Source organism: Ylistrum balloti, unplaced genomic scaffold, assembly GCF_031769215.1.
Source record: "Ylistrum balloti isolate Yb309-2 unplaced genomic scaffold, AGI_CSIRO_Ybal_v1 Utg369756, whole genome shotgun sequence".
Classification (NCBI taxonomy): domain Eukaryota; kingdom Metazoa; phylum Mollusca; class Bivalvia; order Pectinida; family Pectinidae; genus Ylistrum; species Ylistrum balloti.
This window is the reverse complement of record NW_026781957.1, coordinates 1032741-1053083: the sequence shown is the minus strand read 5'-3', so window position 1 is coordinate 1053083 and position 20343 is coordinate 1032741. Positions and strand designations below refer to the sequence as shown.

Here is a 20343-nt window from a genome sequence, read left to right as displayed (position 1 = left end):
GTCGGATATGACCAGTCATTGGTGTCCTGTGATTGGTCCATGGTGTCTGATACGACCAGTCATTGGTGTCCTGTGATTGGTCCATGGTGTATGATATGACCAGTCATGTGTCCTGTGATTGGTCCATGGTGTATGATATGACCAGTCATTGGTGTTCTGTGATTGGTCCATGGTGTATGATATGACCAGTCATGTGTCCTGTGATTGGTCCATGGTGTATGATATGACCAGTCATTGGTGTCCTGTGATTGGTCCATGGTGTCTGATATGACTAGTCATTGGTGTTCTATGATTGGTCTGTGGTGTCTGATATGACCAGTCATTGTTGACCTGTGATTGGCCCATGGTGTCTGATATGACCAGTCATTGATGTCCTGTGATTGGTCCATGGTGTCTGATATGACCAGTCATTGTTGACCTGTGATTGGCCCATGGTGTCTAAATGACCAGTAATTGGTGTCCTGTGATTGGTCCATGGTGTCTGATATGACCAGTCATTGGTGTTCTTTGATTAGTCCATGGTGTCTTAATGACCAGTAATTGGTGTCTTGTGATTGGTCCTTGGTGTCTGATATGACCAGTCATTGATGTCCTGTGATTGGTCCATGGTGTCAAAATGACCAGTAATTGGTGTCCTGTGATTGGTCGGTGGTGTCTGATATGACCAGTCATTGGTGTCCTGTGATTGGTCGGTGGTGTCTGATATGACCAGTCATTGGTGTCCTGTGATTAGTCCGTGGTGTCTGATATGACCAATCATTGATGTCCTGCGATTGGTCCATGGTGTCTGATATGACCAGTCATGTGTCCTGTGATTGGTCCATGGTGTCTGATATGACCAGTCATTGATATCCTGTGATTGGTCCATGGTGTCAAAATGACCAGTAATTGGTGTCCTGTGATTGGTCGGTGGTGTCTGATATGACCAGTCATTGGTGTCCTGTGATTGGTCCATGGTGTCTGATATGACCAGTCATGTGTCCTGTGATTGGTCCATGGTGTCTGATATGACCAGTCAAGAGAAAATGGATTGAAAACTTTCATAGCAAGCTCCTATTGACCAGTGTTGAGTGTTAAAATGTAGAGGTAAGATTATACTTAAACAGATGTCCATGAGACCATTTGTGTCCTCTTTTTGGTTATTATGTCCAATATAACTGACTGTCAGTGTCATATAAATGTTGTTTGTCATTAAAGCTGTAAGGGTAACAAGATAATGATTTTTATGAGAGTGAAATCACTGAATCATCCACCATGGTACTCCAGAAACACATCACTAATCTCCTCTTCTCTCCAGTTTAAAATCATAAATAAAACAAAAAAATAACTGTGTAATGTTAATCACATTTTAATATAGATTGTTTTTCATGTGACAATACAAATATAATATTTCATACATTAATAAATAACTTTTCAATAAGTTAATATTTTACTAGGACAAAAGCCCCTGATTTCCAATACACTTCAGCCCACATTGTTTAAAACTGAAATTTGAAAACATTGTAGGTGTGAATATTATGATTAAGATCAGGACAATTTGAGATTAGATGAGTACAGATGGAGATATAGCATTCATTGCTTTATATATACATTTTGTATGATGGCCTCCTGTAAACTTGATGTTAAGCAGGATTGTATTTTTTGGAGTATGAATGCAGTCTGGACCAGGGGACAATAACATAACGTCATTTTGGCGCCATGTTGACAGACACTACATCAATGTTTTTGCATGTCACCTCAGAAAACATGCATTATAGCTTTATGTTAATTACATTGCTGATAATGATTTTAAAATAATTTTTCCAGTTTGTAAACATAAAATGAGAAAAACAATCTTAAATCAGACAAAAGTTGTGATTATGTTTTAAATAATACCTGAAATGTACCACTGAATGTTTGTCAGACTGTATTTCTTGTAACTTTGAATGCAATCTGGGTTTTAGACAGATAATCATGATGTCCATTCTATTTACCCCCACATTACATTCATATCGACAATAAAGACAATCTGACCGACATTGAAAGCTTAAAAACCACATGCTATAAAAACTCATGCACCAAATGACTCTTGACTGTATCAATCTGCAGACATATCACCTATACAACTTTAAGGTAAGTGATAAGAGATTTGTAATATCACCAACATCCACCATGTTAATCTACAGTAATAGTTGATGAAGTTGCTAGTACCACTGATTGGAGTTCCTGTAGTACCAAATAGATCTCTCCACCAGTGAAAAACAATAGGACAAAAGTTTGGAGTGGTCTGAGCACCTTTCTTGTTCCCTATACTATTGTTGTACCTAACAGCGACAAGACATCCATGATTTTGAAGAAGTAAATCCATGTTATTTTTTATCGATGATTTTGTTCATGTTGACAAAATTGTGAACAAATCTAGGAAATAAGAATGGTAGGCACCAACAGATATGAATGGACTTACTTAAATTTGATTGCATTTACTGTACTCTATAATATATCTATATTTTATTTATTTTAATACAATCATAGAAGAGACAGAAACATTAACAAGATTTGTAGAGATAACATCATCAAGGTTGTTAATGCTGAAGGGGCTCTATCTTTAAACTGTAAATATAATTAATAAAGGAAATCATCGACCATTTCAGGACTTGATTTTGGTAAACCCACAGAAATTGGAACCATAGAAAAGCCACAATATTTACAATACCTAAGCACCTGCCTAAATCGATAATATAGCTTTGGAGTTTGATACACATTATATTAGCGAAACCACAAATCTGAATATGCTGGCGACGTCACAGTGCAAGCTGGCTTGGTGGCTTACATTTCTTTCATAAGTAATGGTGATGTAACTAGTATCTTAAACAAGCCATGACCTTCATCTTCAATATATGACCCGATACTCTACTGGTTTATGGAAAATGTCATCTAGATTAATTGCTGATGTCCCGGAAATTTTGTCGACGCTTTAAAGCTTGATCTTGCAGAATGCACAGTTTCTTTGCAATTTTGTGTAAAGATTCACCTTTGACATTGAATGTATGACCTTGACATTAGGTGTTAGGTTTAATCCGAAAGCTAAGGGTTGAATGAGTGGTGGCAGGCCGACAGAAAATAAGACGACAGCAATGGTGATCAAATAAATGTGGAATCATGAGAACAAAATGAGTAGAACCACGATTTTCTACATATTGTAAAGGTAGGAATGTGGACCTTTATCAAAATTACCAACAGAGACCTGTTTGGGAAAACAATCCCTGAATAACCAAACCTATTTCCAAATTGTTGCTTGATGTTTATTTTTTTCTGATTATAATAGTGACCTTGACCTATATTCTCCCCCTTCGTCATAAAATCACCAATGTTCTACAGAGAATTATCTCTATTACTATAGCACTATAACATAATCTGGATGTACACAACAAAAAGTCTTCATACTCAACTTCTTATCTTCTTTGGAGTACAAATGTTACATTTTTTTCAAAAAATCATATGACCACGACACATCAGTAAAATGTTGTTTGATGAAAGTCACTAATGATATTGCAGGGCACGTTACAAGGCTTTATCTGATTAATTTGTGTATCTATCTACTACACTATGTGTCATTTCTCTGGTCACTGTCACAATGATCTAGACATTGAAGAAGGTGTCTGCAGTTAATGTAAAGAGACCTGAAAAAGTTACTCCATGACTTTGTAGAATAGAATATTGGATGTGACAGAACCAGTACTGGCAGTGATGAATTCTCGTGACACTAATATACTGGCATTGTATCATCTTATCCTTTGTACCATTTTTAAAAACTTTATATCACAGTAAGCTTTATTAAACTTGTCAAAATGTGACATGGTTTGCTATAAAGAGACGATCTTCCTCCCTCTTCACCCAGCGTAACAGCTTGTTGATGGCTTGAATAGCTGCCACTTTGGTCACTAGTGGTCCAAATACTGCATACAGTTCAAAACTCTGGGTGACCTGCATATCAAACATTTAAAACTCATTATATCTTGTAAATCTTGAGACAACTTAGTAAACTAACTAATGTGTTGTGCCTTTTATACAAAGCTTTGTGTCTATTAAGGATGTACAATTCCATCACTCAGAGGTTTTTCGTCATAATCTCGAAAGTTCAAAATTTTTCGTTGGATTAGTACAATGAACAAAGTTACATACTTTGTACACCTGGATTGTTATATCAAATTCAGAATTTTCAAAGCGTTTTTAAAGAAAAAGGGCTTGGAATATATTTTTCTGTATCCTTTTTACCTTAAATGCTGTAAAAATTATACCATATCAATCAAACTGAAATGGACTTATAATAATTTTATACTGTAAGATCACATATTTTCGTGGAGCTGAAATTTTTCTGGTTCTCCAGATATACATTTTCATGGCACTTCTTTTTGTGGATAGATCTTGAACACAAAATTAACTTGTACTATAACACATGTCAATTTTCATCTGGTTATCATTTTCGTGGACATCTAAATTTCTGGATTAAGAATACCAAAGAATTCAATGAAAATAAATCCACCAGGAAAATTAATGACCTTACCATAACCATTAATGAAAAAATGTCTATTAAACATCATTATGTGAGAGGAGTTGAATATTACCCAGCCAAGGAGAGTCTCATGTGGGCCAACAGTGTAGAGTATTTTAAGTGGCCGGGCTGACGTGTGTATTCGGTGGTGAAGATAGAAGTACAGCCCATACAGGCGTTCCTGTTCCACCTCTGACAAGTATGGTGCCTCCAGCTCTGGACTTGTGAACTGTGCCATGTGTCGGGACTTGTATAGAAAATGTCGTAAGTCTGATATTCCACACTGCTGTATACTGTAACTTGTCTTCATCAAGGAATCACTGATGGCCTTGAGGGCGTTGTACTTTACTAACCGCTGGTTAAAATAATATTTATAGCAATTAAAACTCCTGGTGAATGTTGGAGTAAACCACTACTCTATATAATTAGCCTTCCCCTGATATTCTTGATTATCACCTAACTAAACGTTCCATCTCAGTATGTGTATTAGCAGATTCTGTCATGTGTCTGGGTGTAGGATAGGGATATTCCAACCAAGGGGTCATAAAGTGTCTTAAAACTTGTAGCTTTGCCGATAGTTTTATCACATTTTGTGACTTCAAAGTTAAAATAATCCATCCTTACCACGATATATGTAGGAGTATTTTTCTCTCATTTCTAATGATTAGATATTGAAAAATGTGAGCTTCAGATGTATACAATGTGCCACCAAGAATGCCATGCTACATAAAAATTGTATTTTTATAATACATTTAATCAACAAATGAATTCTCCATACTTAGATCTGGCAAACAATGTTTATCCAAGAAAATTAAAACAAAATATAAAATGTCACTGCAAATAACTATTGTACACGAATGTGTATACATTGTATCAGGTGATGATGTCAGTTGGACCTGTCATATTTCTACATGTGTATGCCTGTATTGCATGGGTGGGTGTGTAATACATGACCAGTAAATCTGGGTGTATTGTCTGGACAGACTGGTATCACATTGGCAGAAATGAGAGAAAATATAATGTCTTGCTTCCTGTCATCACATTTAATTATTAAAGAAAAGTATTTGTTTAAATTAAAAAACTGGACATACATACACAACTGGCGTGTTGTGTCATATGGTCATGTCATAAACATTGTAAGGTGTATTAACACTATTGTGATATCATAAATAAATCATGTGTTGATGAAGTCACATGTTTGACTCGGTAGTGCTTCAAATAAGTCTGTCATTGGGATATAAATTTTTCATTTTTTTCTTGTTTTTCAGAAATTCAGGTTATATTATGTAATAAATTCAATAAGTTGATATATCACAAGCCTTACATTACTGAACTGTTTGATAAACACCATATTAAACCAACACTCGTGTAGGATCCTCTACATACTGAAATAGACATAGAAAATTTCTTACATCTTTGATTTTGTTCCTGCACTCTGACAGTGTGAAGAAAGACTCTCGGTCAACAGATAAAAGTAAAAGACAGGCTTCACAGCGGTCATCCAGATAAGAGATGTGAGCTTGTAGGAAACCACTATAATTAATCAATACAAAGGAATTGTAATATAAAACATGATATCATAACCTGGACATAACTGACATTGTCGTATGACTAAAGATAGATTACTTACAGTATAAATGTAAACATGACCAAAAATAATCCTTGTTCTCTCTAAGTGTAATACATGTACTAGTAGTATGTACTTTGTTTAGAAAAGTTAGTTATTGGTTATTTTTTGTTTAGAAAATTTAATTATTTCTTGTATACATGTAATATACAACGTACAATGATCAATTCAGTACTGTCGGTGGTATTGTTTATGGCAAATGACTGCCAATAGGTTTTGCTGATAATTTGTTGGAATATTTCCACCAATCAGAAAGCAAGGATAGATAGTAACAGCTAGTTCCAAAGGCTGTGACAATATTGCCTAAAAAGCAGTCAACAAACCTGGAGTCAAACTTGGGTAAACAAATCGGCGTCCAAGACTCTGCTGCCTTGAAAGATTCGGACGCATTAACTAGATTGATGATAAGGTGAAGATCCATTGGATGTAGGAAGTATTTTTTCATCCTCACCAGAGTCACAAGCTGGTTGTTGGCTAAAATGAGGGCAAACACCAAATCCTGTCAGGAGGATAAAACAGATATAAATGACAAACACACATAGGATAAAACACACCAAGTCCTGTACATAGGATATAACACACCAAGTCCTGTACATAGGATATAACACACCAAGTCCTGTACACACCAAGTCCTGTACATAAGATATAACACACCAAGTCCTGTACATAGGATATAACACACCAAGTCCTGTACATAGGATATAACACACCAAGTCCTGTACATAGGATATAACACACCAAGTCCTGTACATAGGATATAGCACACCAAGTCCTGTACATAGGATATAACACACCAAGTCCTCTACATAGGATATAACACACCCAAGTCCTGTACATAGGATATAACACACCAAGTCCTGTACATAGGATATAACACACCAAGTCCTGTACATAGGATATAACACACCAAGTCCTGTACATAGGATATAACACACCAAGTCCTGTACATAGGATATAACACACCACACCAAGTCATAGGATATAACACACCAAGTACACACCAAGTCCTGTACATAGGATATAACACACCAAGTCCTGTACATAGGATATAACACACCAAGTCCTGTACATAGGATATAACACACCAAGTCCTGTACATAGGATATAACACACCAAGTCCTGTACATAGGATATAACACACCAAGTCCTTTACATAGGATATAACACACCAAGTCCTGTACATAGGATATAACACACCAAGTCCTGTACATAGGATATAACACACCAAGTCCTGTACATAGGATATAACACACCAAGTCCTGTACATAGGATAAAACACACCAAGTCCTGTCATGAGCATAAAACACTGTGAACAGATATTGAGGACAAACAACAAATCAATGAATTTGGTTACAAAAATAAAACTGCTGTGACACAAATGACATTAATTACCTTTATCTAACTCCTATATTCTTCCAATTCTTTTTGTTATGATTTCTCACTGACCATTATTTTTTGGTTAAGGTGCTTACATGACATAAAAGAGAATTCAATACAAGCTGCATAGTGTGTTTACAATTGTGCATCTTTCCTAACTTTTTTAAGCAACATCTTCTTGGGAACTGTAAGGCTTCAATGAAAAAGTGATATTTAACATGTACCTTGCCTCACCTTAAGGTGTTGAAACAGTGAACTTGTATCCGATTGAAATATGGCCCTTCAATTTATGTTATGTAGTATATAGTGAAGATTTGTATTTTCACCAGAATCATACATGTAGGTTTATATAGAGTAAATATCTTCAGTTCTTTACCTGTAGTAGGTACCTATGTTCTGAATCACAATCTGATTTACTGCTGAAAGCATTATGCTTTCATACTATCATGCATCAGTGCACACAGAGTCACAGTAAAGAAGTAGCCAGCATTGAGACTGTAACTGTTTTTCTGCCCTGTCATAACTGCCAGTCTTACCTTAACTTTGGCATTCTGAACAATGGCCTGAGCTATGTTGTCCCGCACTTGGCTGTCTAAAGGTAAACAACGAACAGCTCCTAACAACATTCCAGGTTCTGTGTCCATCATGTTTAACAAATTGTCCAAAAACTTTTCCGCACCAGTCAAAAGTCTTCGTAAATCATAGTTTCTTCTCTGTTTGAATATTCTATGTAGTGTGCTAAATGTGAGCACACTGAGAATTTGATTATACACGTAAGACAGATGAAGGAGGAGTTGCTGAGCTGACTCTGCACCATGAGACACACAAACTAGAATTAAGTGTTCTCTAACAAGGAAGACAAATTTATGATCACCAGCCACAATAAATCGCACCAAGTCTTTGGAATCATTAACAAACGAAACTAGTGCTGACATGACCCCCATTACTGTCACCAACTTGTCCTCATTTCCAAACCTGAAGAACAGAAATTAATCATATATTAATGACCACATTGAAATGCTGTCAATTCACTTTTCTTATGTATTGAACTGATAGGAACATTTTACTTATCATGTAAATATCATTTACTTACTGCTATAACAGGTGATACACACCTGATATAACAAAACATTCAAACATTAGAGTCTTGAGAGATACTCCAATAGATTAACAATAACATCAAAAGTATATGTAAAATTATCCATCACATTTTTATTGTGAATTTTAACAAAAAGTATTCACCAATCACTATCTAAAACATAAAGCTTTCTCCCATTCTCCACTGACTGTCTGTTATAGAAATCTCTCATTCTCCACTTACTGTCTGTTATAGAAATCTCTCATTCTCCACTTACTGTCTGTTATAAAAATCTCCCATTCTCCACTGACTGTCTATTATAGAAATCTCCCATTCTCCACTGACTGTCTGTTATAGAAATCTCTCATTCTCCACTGACTTTCTGGTATAGAAATCTCTCATTCTCCACTGACTGTCTAATATAAAAATCTCCCATCCTCTACTGTCTGTCTATTATAGAAATCTCCCATCCTCCACTGACTGTCTATTATAGAAATCTCCCATTCTCCACTGACTGTCTGTTATAGAAATCTCCCATTCTCCACTTACTGTCTGTTATAAAAATCTCCCATTCTCCACTGACTGTCTATTATAGAAATCTCCCATTCTCCACTGACTGTCTATTATAGAAATCTCCCATCTCCCATCCTCCACTGACTGTCTATTATAGAAATCTCCCATTCTCCACTGACTGTCTATTATAGAAATCTCCCATTCTCCACTGACTGTCTATTATAGAAATCTCCCATTCTCCACTGACTGTCTATTATAAAAATCTCCCATCCTCCACTGACTGTCTATTATAAAAATCTCCCATCCTCCACTGACTGTCTATTATAGAAATCTCCCATTCTCCACTGACTGTCTATTATAGAAATCTCCCATTCTCCACTGACTGTCTATTATAGAAATCTCCCATTCTCCACTGACTGTCCAGTATAAATAAATCTCCCATCCTCCACTGACTGTCTATTATAAAAATCTCCCATTCTCCACTGACTGTCTATTATAGAAATCTCCCATTCTCCACTGACTGTCTATTATAAAAATCTCCCATTCTCCACTGACTGTCTATTATAAAAATCTCCCATCCTCCACTGACTGTCTATTATAGAAATCTCCCATTCTCCACTGACTGTCTATTATAGAAATCTCCCATTCTCCACTGACTGTCTATTATAGAAATCACCCATTCTCCACTGACTGTCTATTATAAAAATCTCCCATTCTCCACTGAAATCTCCCATTCTCCACTGACTGTCTATTATACTGACTGTCTAAATCTCCCATTCTCCACTGACTGTCTATTATAGAAATCTACCATTCTCCACTGACTGTCCATTCTCCACTGACTGTCTATTATAGAAATCTCCCATTCTCCACTGACTGTCTATTATAGAAATCTCCCATCCTCCACTGACTGTCTATTATAGAAATCTCCCATTCTCCACTGACTGTCTATTATAGAAATCTCCCATTCTCCACTGACTGTCTATTATAGAAATCTCCCATTCTCCACTGACTGTCTATTATAGAAATCTCCCATTCTCCACTGACTGTCTATTATAGAAATCTCCCATTCTCCACTGACTGTCTATTATAGAAATCTCCCATTCTCCACTGACTGTCTATTATAGAAATCTCCCATTCTCCACTGACTGTCTATTATAGAAATCTCCCATTCTCCACTGACTGTCTATTATAGAAATCTCCCATTCTCCACTGACTGTCTATTATAGAAATCTCCCATTCTCCACTGACTGTCTATTATAAAAATCTCCCATTCTCCACTGACTGTCTATTATAGAAATCTCCCATTCTCCACTGACTGTCTATTATAGAAATCTCCCATTCTCCACTGACTGTCTATTATAGAAATCTCCCATTCTCCACTGACTGTCTATTATAGAAATCTCCCATTCTCCACTGACTGTCTATTATAGAAATCTCCCATTCTCCACTGACTGTCAAGTATAAATAAATCTCCCATTCTCCACTGACTGTCTATTATAGAAATCTCCCATTCTCCACTGACTGTCTATTATAGAAATCTCCCATTCTCCACTGACTGTCTATTATAGAAATCTCCCATTCTCCACTGACTGTCTATTATAGAAATCTCCCATTCTCCACTGACTGTCTATTATAGAAATCTCCCATTCTCCACTGACTGTCTATTAAAGAAATCTCCCATTCTCCACTGACTGTCTATTCTCCACTGACTGTCTGGTAAAAAATTATTCTCCACTGACTGTCTAATCTCCCATTCTCCACTGACTGTCTGGTATAGAAATCTCCCATTCTCCACTGACTGTCTATTATAGAAATCTCCCATTCTCCACTGACTGTCTATTATAGAAATCTCCCATCCTCTACTGTCTGTCTATTATAGAAATCTCCCATTCTCCACTGACTGTCTATTATATAAATCTCCCATTCTCCACTGACTGTCTATTATAGAAATCTCCCATTCTCCACTGACTGTCTATTATAGAAATCTCCCATTCTCCACTGACTGTCTATTATAGAAATCTCCCATTCTCCACTGACTGTCTATTATAGAAATCTCCCATTCTCCACTGACTGTCTGGTATAGAAATCTCCCATTCTCCACTGACTGTCTATTATAGAAATCTCCCATTCTCCACTGACTGTCTATTATAGAAATCTCCCATTCTCCACTGACTGTCTATTATAGAAATCTCCCATTTTCCACTGACTGTCTGGTATAGAAATCTCCCATTCTCCACTGACTGTCTATTATAGAAATCACCCATTCTCCACTGACTGTCTGGTATAGAAATCTCCCATTCTCCACTGACTGTCTATTATAGAAATCTCCCATTCTCCACTGACTGTCTATTATAGAAATCTCCCATTCTCCACTGACTGTCTATTATAGAAATCTCCCATTCTCCACTGACTGTCTATTATAGAAATCTCCCATTCTCCACTGACTGTCTATTATAGAAATCTCCCATTCTCCACTGACTGTCTATTATAGAAATCTCCCATCCTCCACTGACTGTCTATTATAGAAATCTCCCATCCTCCACTGACTGTCTATTATAAAAATCTCCCATTCTCCACTGACTGTCTATTATAGAAATCTCCCATTCTCCACTGACTGTCTATTATAAATAAATCTCCCATTCTCCACTGACTGTCTATTATAGAAATCTCCCATTCTCCACTGACTGTCTATTATAGAAATCTCCCATTCTCCACTGACTGTCTGGTATAGAAATCTCCCATTCTCCACCGACTGTCCAGTATAAAAAATCTCCCATCCTCCAGTAACTCTCTAGTAAAGAAATCTCTCATTCTCCACTGACTGTCTGGTATAGAAATCTCCCATTCTCCACTGACTGTCCAGTATTAAAAAATCTCCCATCCTCCAGTAACTAATAATCAAAGTGTTCTCATGATCTCCATTATCTGTCCAGTAAAGAACATCCTTAACAAATGACTACTAAAGAGTATTTAGATACCTGGTATATACAGGCTTGCCTGCTTCACTTAGGATGAACACATGTTTCTTTCGTTGTCGCCATTCTTGAGTGTCAACTTCATCAATTTCTTCAAGATCTTCTGAACTGACTTCTGGATGTTGTAATTTAGAAACTTCATCTAGAGCCTTGGAGAGCTCTTTTGTAGAAATCTGAAAATTTCAAATGAATATTGTATTTCAATTTGACCCATTTTACCATTTTAAACCCAATTCCCTGCATACATCTAGATATCCTAATTGATTAATTCTTAATTTTACTCTTTCCCAAAGAGATAGTGCAAACTATTATTAAACAACAAGGTTACCTCGGGGCTGAACGGTATACAACATATCCCACACCAAAAAATATATGGAATTGGTGATAATGAGTAACCATGTCGTGGAGGGAATACAGTGTAATATGTTTAAATGACAAATGAGACATGGATGGAAAACAGTTAATTACTGTCCAAAAATAACCAACTTAACCAATTCAGTAAAAAAGACAGCAAGTCTTTATCACTTGTTACATGTGTAATAGGAAAGAGGAATGTAAAGCAAAACACATCCACCTATCAGTAACTACAAATGTTGCTACAGTAAATCTTCTGTCAGTCCAAAAATCATTGGATTCATATCATTGAGCTCATTCAACTTATACATCATGCTTGCAAAAATCAAACAAATTTCAAACTATTAGTGTTGGCATCGTCCAAAATCACAACAATGAGTCTTCATGTGGGTTCTTACCAGGGCAGAGTATGCTGTCCAGGGAAGAGTGGCCAGATACAGCTATAATGACTCTCATTTGAGAACTCCAAGACTGTTCTTGTTAAGGGTTGACTGGTTAAGTGGGGCTCCTTGCAGAATTGTAGGAGACTCCAAGACTGTTCTTGTTAATGGTTGACTAGTTAAGTGGGGCTCCTTGCAGAATTGTAGGAGGAAAGTCAGGTTGGTCAACTGCTGTACTCCAGACTTTATAGCTATACCAGCCAACCAGTACTTAACCAAGTCTGACCCCAGGACTTGACCAAACCATTGCTATCATCTAATTTAGGCATCCAAAGACTTTTATCTTCCATGTCAAGAAACATAGCAGACTGGAATAGTTTACTCTCTTCTCAGACTAATGCAGACAGACCTGAATCATTCAAGGCTGGCCTATACTCTCTACACTAAGCAGCTACCACTCACACCACTCTCCCCTGCTCATCCCTCAATTTCTCGTGACAGGACTCCATATACAGTATACACTGCCAAATACATCCTATCTTCATCTTTGTTTGAAGCTGACCGGGGACAAGGTCTTACATATCTAGTATGGAACTGTGTGGTTGTGTTGCTATACACATCTTTTCATTCATTTAATACAGTCATGACGTGAGACACATGCTGGGAAAGCAGAACGCCGGGTTAAAAGCAAGTTTGTTACCAATGCGTCATTCGACCATAGGAAGAAAATTTCACCTATATATATATGCATTTTTCCTACATATGTATAATCAGATTTGACTTTATGGCCAGATTTGCCGATGCTGTAGTACCTGATACCGGCATTCTATCATGACTCGTGTCTTTGCAAGAACTACAGGGCTACGTATGTACATCATTGTAGCAGTCTGTGTCCTGTTCATATATGTAACTTTAGTTTAATTTAGCACTATACCTCTGTATGGTCCTCACTAGACTCCTCTCCCGTCGATACGTCGCTTGCAGAACCAACACCCATTCTCTGCTCATCATCACCGTCGTGTGAACCTTGCCTCACGATATCATGGATGTATCCGCTGGGATGACTGTCATAGTCTGGATTGACAAGATCTTCGTAATCGATGTTGACAAAAGTATCAGCATTAGCCTGACTGACGTCTACGGGAGGGTCTGGCTCTATAAAATCATCTTGTTCGGATTCTGAAGTAGGCAGGTGATCCGCCTCTTTCTTCTTCTCTGCCATTTTTCTGTGTACATCAATGTCAAATCAACGCTCTACTCGAAGTGCTTTCAACCTTTTTCGCCAAACATAACACTGACCAAGATAAGAAACGTTGACATCCTGGTTTATACAAAATTAAGACTAGCTAGAGAATAAATTAAAACGAAATATGTCATAGTGTTTAAAACAAACATCTGTCTATAATTGTCCCTAATTTAGGTCTCAAGGTAATACAATCTGTAGTGCCGATATATGAGACCACATATCAATAATATTAATTCAGATGTTCTTTAGCGGCACTGTTTGAGTTTTCACATTTTCTATAGATCTAATAAACTTGTTTAAAGATTGCACTGAAGACACGGAAATTAATAGCATTAGTTGATACGAATTTGGATAAAAGCGGAGTCAAACAAAGAATTAAAATGCATCATACAGCTGTTTCCTCCTTCCAGGTCTTGTCATTGATTTCAAAGAGCCTAAATGTTAAACCTATTAAGAGGCGAATGAGGAAATTCCAAAGAGATTGAAAAAAATGTCAAAATTTAGATGGGGTGGTGCACTATCCCAATAATTCAGTAAATTTCGTAATTTTCGTGAATCTGATAGTTTGAGAAGTACATCAAGTTCATGTAGATGTTCTGAGTTGTGCCACTTTTCAATTGAATTAAAACGTGGCATGCAGATCAAACCTTGTGGACTTGTAGTCTGCCAGCAGTGTTGACTCCCACCTGCAATCTTGAAAATTGTACAAAAGTCACAAATGAAGAGCTAACAATGAAAGAAACTGCCCATATAGCTGTCAAAATCGGTTTTGTAAGCATTGATGCATTATATGAAAGTGCCATAATTTTTCACCCAAAGCAGAGACTAGTTTATTAGGAACATGTAAATGTAATGTTTCAAAAGAGAATGCAAATGATTTCTGTGTAATATTTAATGTGACAAAATAACAGCTATATTTCAAATTTCCTTTTGAGTCCGCCTAGGTCTATGTAATGAATATGGAAGACTCTCTATGTAAGTCTGCAGGTTTTTGTTCTGGTTATTATATCTGATATTATTATTCATGTGCTTTTAATCATAACTTGTGCAATGCAAAACATATAGGTTTATGCTTTATTTTAAACTCAAGCCAAAGTAGGAGAGGAGAATATCGATACATTTATATAACCAAAAACCTCCATGTCAAAAGATTAGTGTCACATTTGAACTTATATATAGGGCCTACACCCGAAGGTACATGGCTAGTGTAAAATTGTCCATATCCAGGTTCCTGTTGCTAGTTTCCATGTTTAAACCCATATCTTTCCTGTATCTCTGGGTACCTGTAGCTTTTGTTAACAGCTGTACGTCTGGGTACCTGTAGCTATTGTTAACTGCTGTACCTCTGGGTACCTGTAGCTATTGTTAACTGCTGTACCCTTGGTTTCTGTAGCTATTGTTAACAGCTGTACTTCTGTGTACCTGTAGCTATTGTTAACAGCTGTACCTTAGGTTTCTGTAGCTATTGTTAACAGCTGTACCCTAGGTTTCTGTAGCTATTGTTAACAGTTGTAGCTTTGGGTACCTGTAGCTATTGTTAACAGCTGTAGCTTTGGGTACCTGTAGCTATTGTTAACAGTTGTAGCTTTGGGTACCTGTAGCTATTTTTAACAGTTGTAGCTTTGGGTACCAGTAGCTATTGTTAACAGCTGTACCCTAGGTTTCTGTAGCTATTGTTAACAGTTGTAGCTAGGTACCTGTAGGTATTGTTAACAGCTGTACCTCTGTTACCTGTAGCTATTGTTAACAGCTGTACCTCTGTAGCCATTGTTATCTGTACAGTTATTGTCTGTAGCTTAAAATAAATATTTTTTTCACTTTATTATACTCTTAAAACTACATCTTGTTACCTGTAATTTGCACCTTATCATCTGTCAAAACAAAATAAGACTGATGACCAATGCCTGTGATGTTTCAAACAGTTTAAAAGCAGGTGACTGTCAAACATTTGGTTGATGTTGGGATGAAATTATCAACACTAACACATAATAACAAAAATTTTTTATTGCTGACAACCACAAGGTTCACCGTATAATATAATATCTTGTTAGTTCTTGTGATATTATCAGTAATAAGTCTAAATAACACATTGTAACATATACTTTAATGTTCAATTTCATAACTTTGCAAGAAAAACATGGAATCTATTGTTTTTTCACACTAAATCTATGTGCATGTAATAACAACCATTTGTAAACCCCTTCAACAATTACTTACATGGTCAGAAATTGTGCCTTATGACAAAATAAAACAAGTATGACAGAAAGACACAGAACTGTAGTGCTTGGTCTAGTTATCAGAACAAGTGTGCAATTTCAGCAGGTTCCATCAGATTATCAAAAAATTCAAGAACTGTCCTGACGGTGACAATAATTAAAGAAAAAAGCAACAACACAACATTTTCTTGATTTCTGAGCAGCACCAGTGGAGAAGAAGTAAGAAGTTTAGTGATATGTTTTTTCCAAGGTGACTACCATAAATATTGTGGCCAGCTTGGACATCGGACCAACCCAAATAATTAACAATACTGTCTTAGGATCTTTCACGATAAGTTTGAGCTAAAATGTGTATCCCTCTAGTCTATATATGTGGTAGTGGAATTTTAGAAGAAGTTCAAACTTTTTTTTTCTTTGTTTTTCAAATAGCATCAGTGCAACTGGAGAAGTTAAAAATGTGTCTTTTTAAGCTGGCGACAACCTTAAAAATAACAACCCTTGGTTTGGACTATCTAAAGAGCATCTAGACATTTTTGAGCTAAATCCCACCCATGAAATTTGACAAGTTTAAAATGTGAAAAGATTCTGCACAGCCTTTGGGTATATTGTATCATAACTACGTACTTTGTAATGGGTTGTGACCTAATGGATGAAAAGGAAACCTAACTTCGTATCAATAAAATTTTGGATATGTTTTACATATTGCACAGCTCATCTGTTTATCCCAGTAAATAGTATTGGTTATGGAATGTTTATAATGTGTAACATCAAAAAATCTAAATTAAATTCATGATTATAATAATTATGCATTAAGAAAATGATGCATTCCTGGAAAATAAGCTGTGAATAAGGCCAAACTATTTATCATATTAATGGTACTATTTACATCAACTACGTACATTTACGATATATATATAGATGCTACTCTCTTTCCTTCTTAAGGATGACTTATGCAAATTATATAATACTTTGACATAAAAGGAGACACTTCTTATCTTTTTCTATTCTGAATAATATTTTTAACAATAAAAGTTGGTTAAAATGCACCATCTGACCTGTTGGGCACTGAACCTGGACTGATTTAGAACCAAAATTTAAAAAATTCATACCTGACACTTTTCCTTCTAAATTACAGGGTAAATGATGGGAGCAACTACAGAAAAATGTATTATATAATATTATTACAATACAGTTTCTAAAAGACACTTCTTTCAGGTGAAATACTCATCATGTTGAACATATTAATAAAGGGAAGTAACTTTTTATCATTAATGGAAACCACCTGATGCAACATGCATATTTATCATAGGATTCAACATTCACTTTTATCAGAAACAGATGAATTTTTCTCAAAATAAAAAAATTAGAAATAGTGAACATCATATCAAAATAATGGGACGGAGAAACCAACATGCTGTATGTGATGATCCCAATTATTTCAAAATAACTGTAACAATATGTATAGTAACACAACTGAATGAAATGAAAATTCTTAAAAATTACAGCAGGGCAAGCAAATCTAAAATTCAAAATCAATTATTCTGATGCTTGCCTGATAAATTTCTGGTATACTTTACTTGTAATCAATTGAGGTTGTAGGAACATAAACCTGTATGACAATCCAAAGAAAAGTGAAAGACTCAAGTGGGATAAAGGCACTAAATGAGCCAAAACAATCTATATTACTGAATACACTTTTTCTTCTGACTTAAACACGTATATAGTCATGTGATATTATTATTACATTTATCATTTTTAAGACAACAAAATCTTAAAAAGTTAATGATCTTTTTCCTCAAACAAACTCCAATCAGCAAGATGATGGAGGTGAAACAAAGCACAGTGACTCGAGTATTGTAGTCATCGTAAACTACAAAAAAGTTCAAGTTGATCAGTGAGCCATCATCTTCAGTAGCTCCATTTCTATTTCTCCAGGCTTTACCAGCCTCTCCCAATGGGTCTGGAATGTTAACCTGAGTATTTGTGAATGGTCCATGAACTCTCTGAATTATCAACATTCTATCCACAAGGCTATTGTCCATTGCTGACCTGGCCTCCCAGTACAGGTGTGTATAGTTATATACAGTCAGGCGTCCATATATTTCTATTTCCATGCCTGATTTTGTAAATGCAGACCATCCTCCACCCGGTTTTGAGGTATACTCCGTCAGATATTGATTTCCTAGGGATCCAACAATAATGTGAACTGGGGCCATTGGATTTATGTAGTTCAAGGCCACAGCTTTGTTCTGGTAGGTTGGCCAGGTTCGCTCATACATATGATTATGTCCACTGAACACAACATCCACACCAAACTGGGAGTAAACACTTTCAAGATTCTGTCTAACAACAGAATCTGGCTTTCTACAATCTTCCCTTGTGTCATCCACAGAACAGTACATTGGACGATGAGCCATTACAACAATCCATGGGAAGTTACTTCGATTGTCATTGGCTTTTGTAAGGTCATGTTGTAACCACTTCATAAACCTTTCTACATTTCTTTCATCAGAGAAAAACACTTCCGTAGAAATGCATACAAAGTGAGTTTTCCCCATGTTTATGCTGTACCATAACTGCTCCATCTGCATTGGCCAGTCAGCATTTGGATTAGAAAATCTGTACCTATATTCGTCATCCTTGAACAAGTCATGGTCTCCTGGAACTGTCATATAAGGTGTGTTGGCAGACATCAATTGGATCAAGTTCAAGAATTTATCTCCAACTTTACCCCCATCACTACCCAAGTCATAGGCAATGTCCCCTACATGAAAAATAGCACTGTAGTTTCTTGCCCTAGACTCATGAACTAAGAACTGAAGATTTGCACTTTTAGTTCCTAGATCACCAAATACCATGTAAGTGTGTGGTTCATATTTGAATGGAACTCTGAAGCTGAAAAAATTGCTCCTTTGTGACTGGATGTCACCACCAACATTGTAGAAGTATAGACAGCCTGGAATCAAACCTTGTAAAGCTACTCTATGTAGATATTTCCACCCTTTAGTGTTATTCTCAAATACCACTGATTTTCCTTCCACTGAAACAGTGCTTCCTGGTCGATTTTGTGGATTGAACTGGACAATGGACTGGTCTTCTTTCTCTGTCGCCCACATTATTGTTATGTCTGTCGGATCAACACCAAAAGCAATGTGAATCTGCCTCGGAAGGGTGTCATCAGTTTGTCGTTTCATTTGAAAAATAACTGAATCTTGAGAATCCATTTGTCTTACAGGGTCCGCATAAGCGCAAAAGACAGATGAAAAACTGGACACCAAGAACAAAACAGTCATTAAGTGAATCAAAACAGCAGGTCTTTCCAACTTCATGTTTAAGGTCGGCAGGTAAAACTGATCGATTCTCACTTTAGTACCTGTATTTTTTCAGAATGATATTAGATAACTATCAAGACGTATAGACGACTCATGGCAGAGCACAAGTCGAGATAAACGACATCTTTTGGCTGATATTCCGGTACATTATGACTGCATTCTGCATGAAGTTAATTACAACTACGTTTTCTGTAGCCATGCATGCTGTCACCTGTAAATATTGATGACGTGTTGGGTTTTCAGGAAAACAACACCTTAAGTTTGTCTCCGATAACAAAATTATGTAAAATGTTGAAAAAAAATCACATCCTGCATGTGATTGTCGCTATAATGTTAGTTCACTTGCATTTCTGGCGTAAGCAAAAATATACGAGGTTTCGGCTTGACTTACGATGTAGCACCTAGAGTGTCCAACAGAAAACACACCAAACAACTTCAACTGCTACTTCCGCTAAAAATTAACCCTACGAATAGAGTCGTTATTAATTTCTACATGAGACATATCATTGACGAAAAACCCTTTTGGGCTCAAATAATACTGCTCACAGGCTGTCATTCATTAAAATCATGTAATGAATGGAATTTACAAGTAAAAAATTATTAGGATATATATACAGATGAGCACATGATATATTGTTTAAACTAATCACCAGTAAGAGTTGCCCCCCTCCCGCGTTGGAGTTACATTCGTAAATCATTAGCGACTCTGTGATG

General features: G+C 36.4%; 2 protein-coding genes across 2 annotated transcripts; both read right to left on the bottom strand.

The window, feature by feature from the left end:
* Nucleotides 1-1332: 1332 nt before the first annotated feature.
* LOC132543460 (vacuolar fusion protein MON1 homolog A-like) lies at nt 1333-14057 on the bottom strand. Its single transcript, XM_060206961.1, has 7 exons — nt 13770-14057; nt 12105-12274; nt 8072-8510; nt 6482-6657; nt 5944-6064; nt 4605-4886; nt 1333-3963 (listed from the first exon to the last, which is right to left on the bottom strand). The coding sequence occupies exons 1-7, from the start codon at nt 14055-14057 to the stop codon at nt 3823-3825; spliced, it is 1617 nt and encodes a 538-aa protein (XP_060062944.1). The 3' UTR covers nt 1333-3822.
* Nucleotides 14058-16091: 2034 nt separating this feature from the next.
* On the bottom strand, nt 16092-20068 carry LOC132543452 (acid phosphatase type 7-like). Its single transcript, XM_060206951.1, has one exon. The coding sequence runs from the start codon at nt 19624-19626 to the stop codon at nt 18022-18024; it is 1605 nt and encodes a 534-aa protein (XP_060062934.1). The 5' UTR covers nt 19627-20068; the 3' UTR covers nt 16092-18021.
* Nucleotides 20069-20343: the final 275 nt, after the last annotated feature.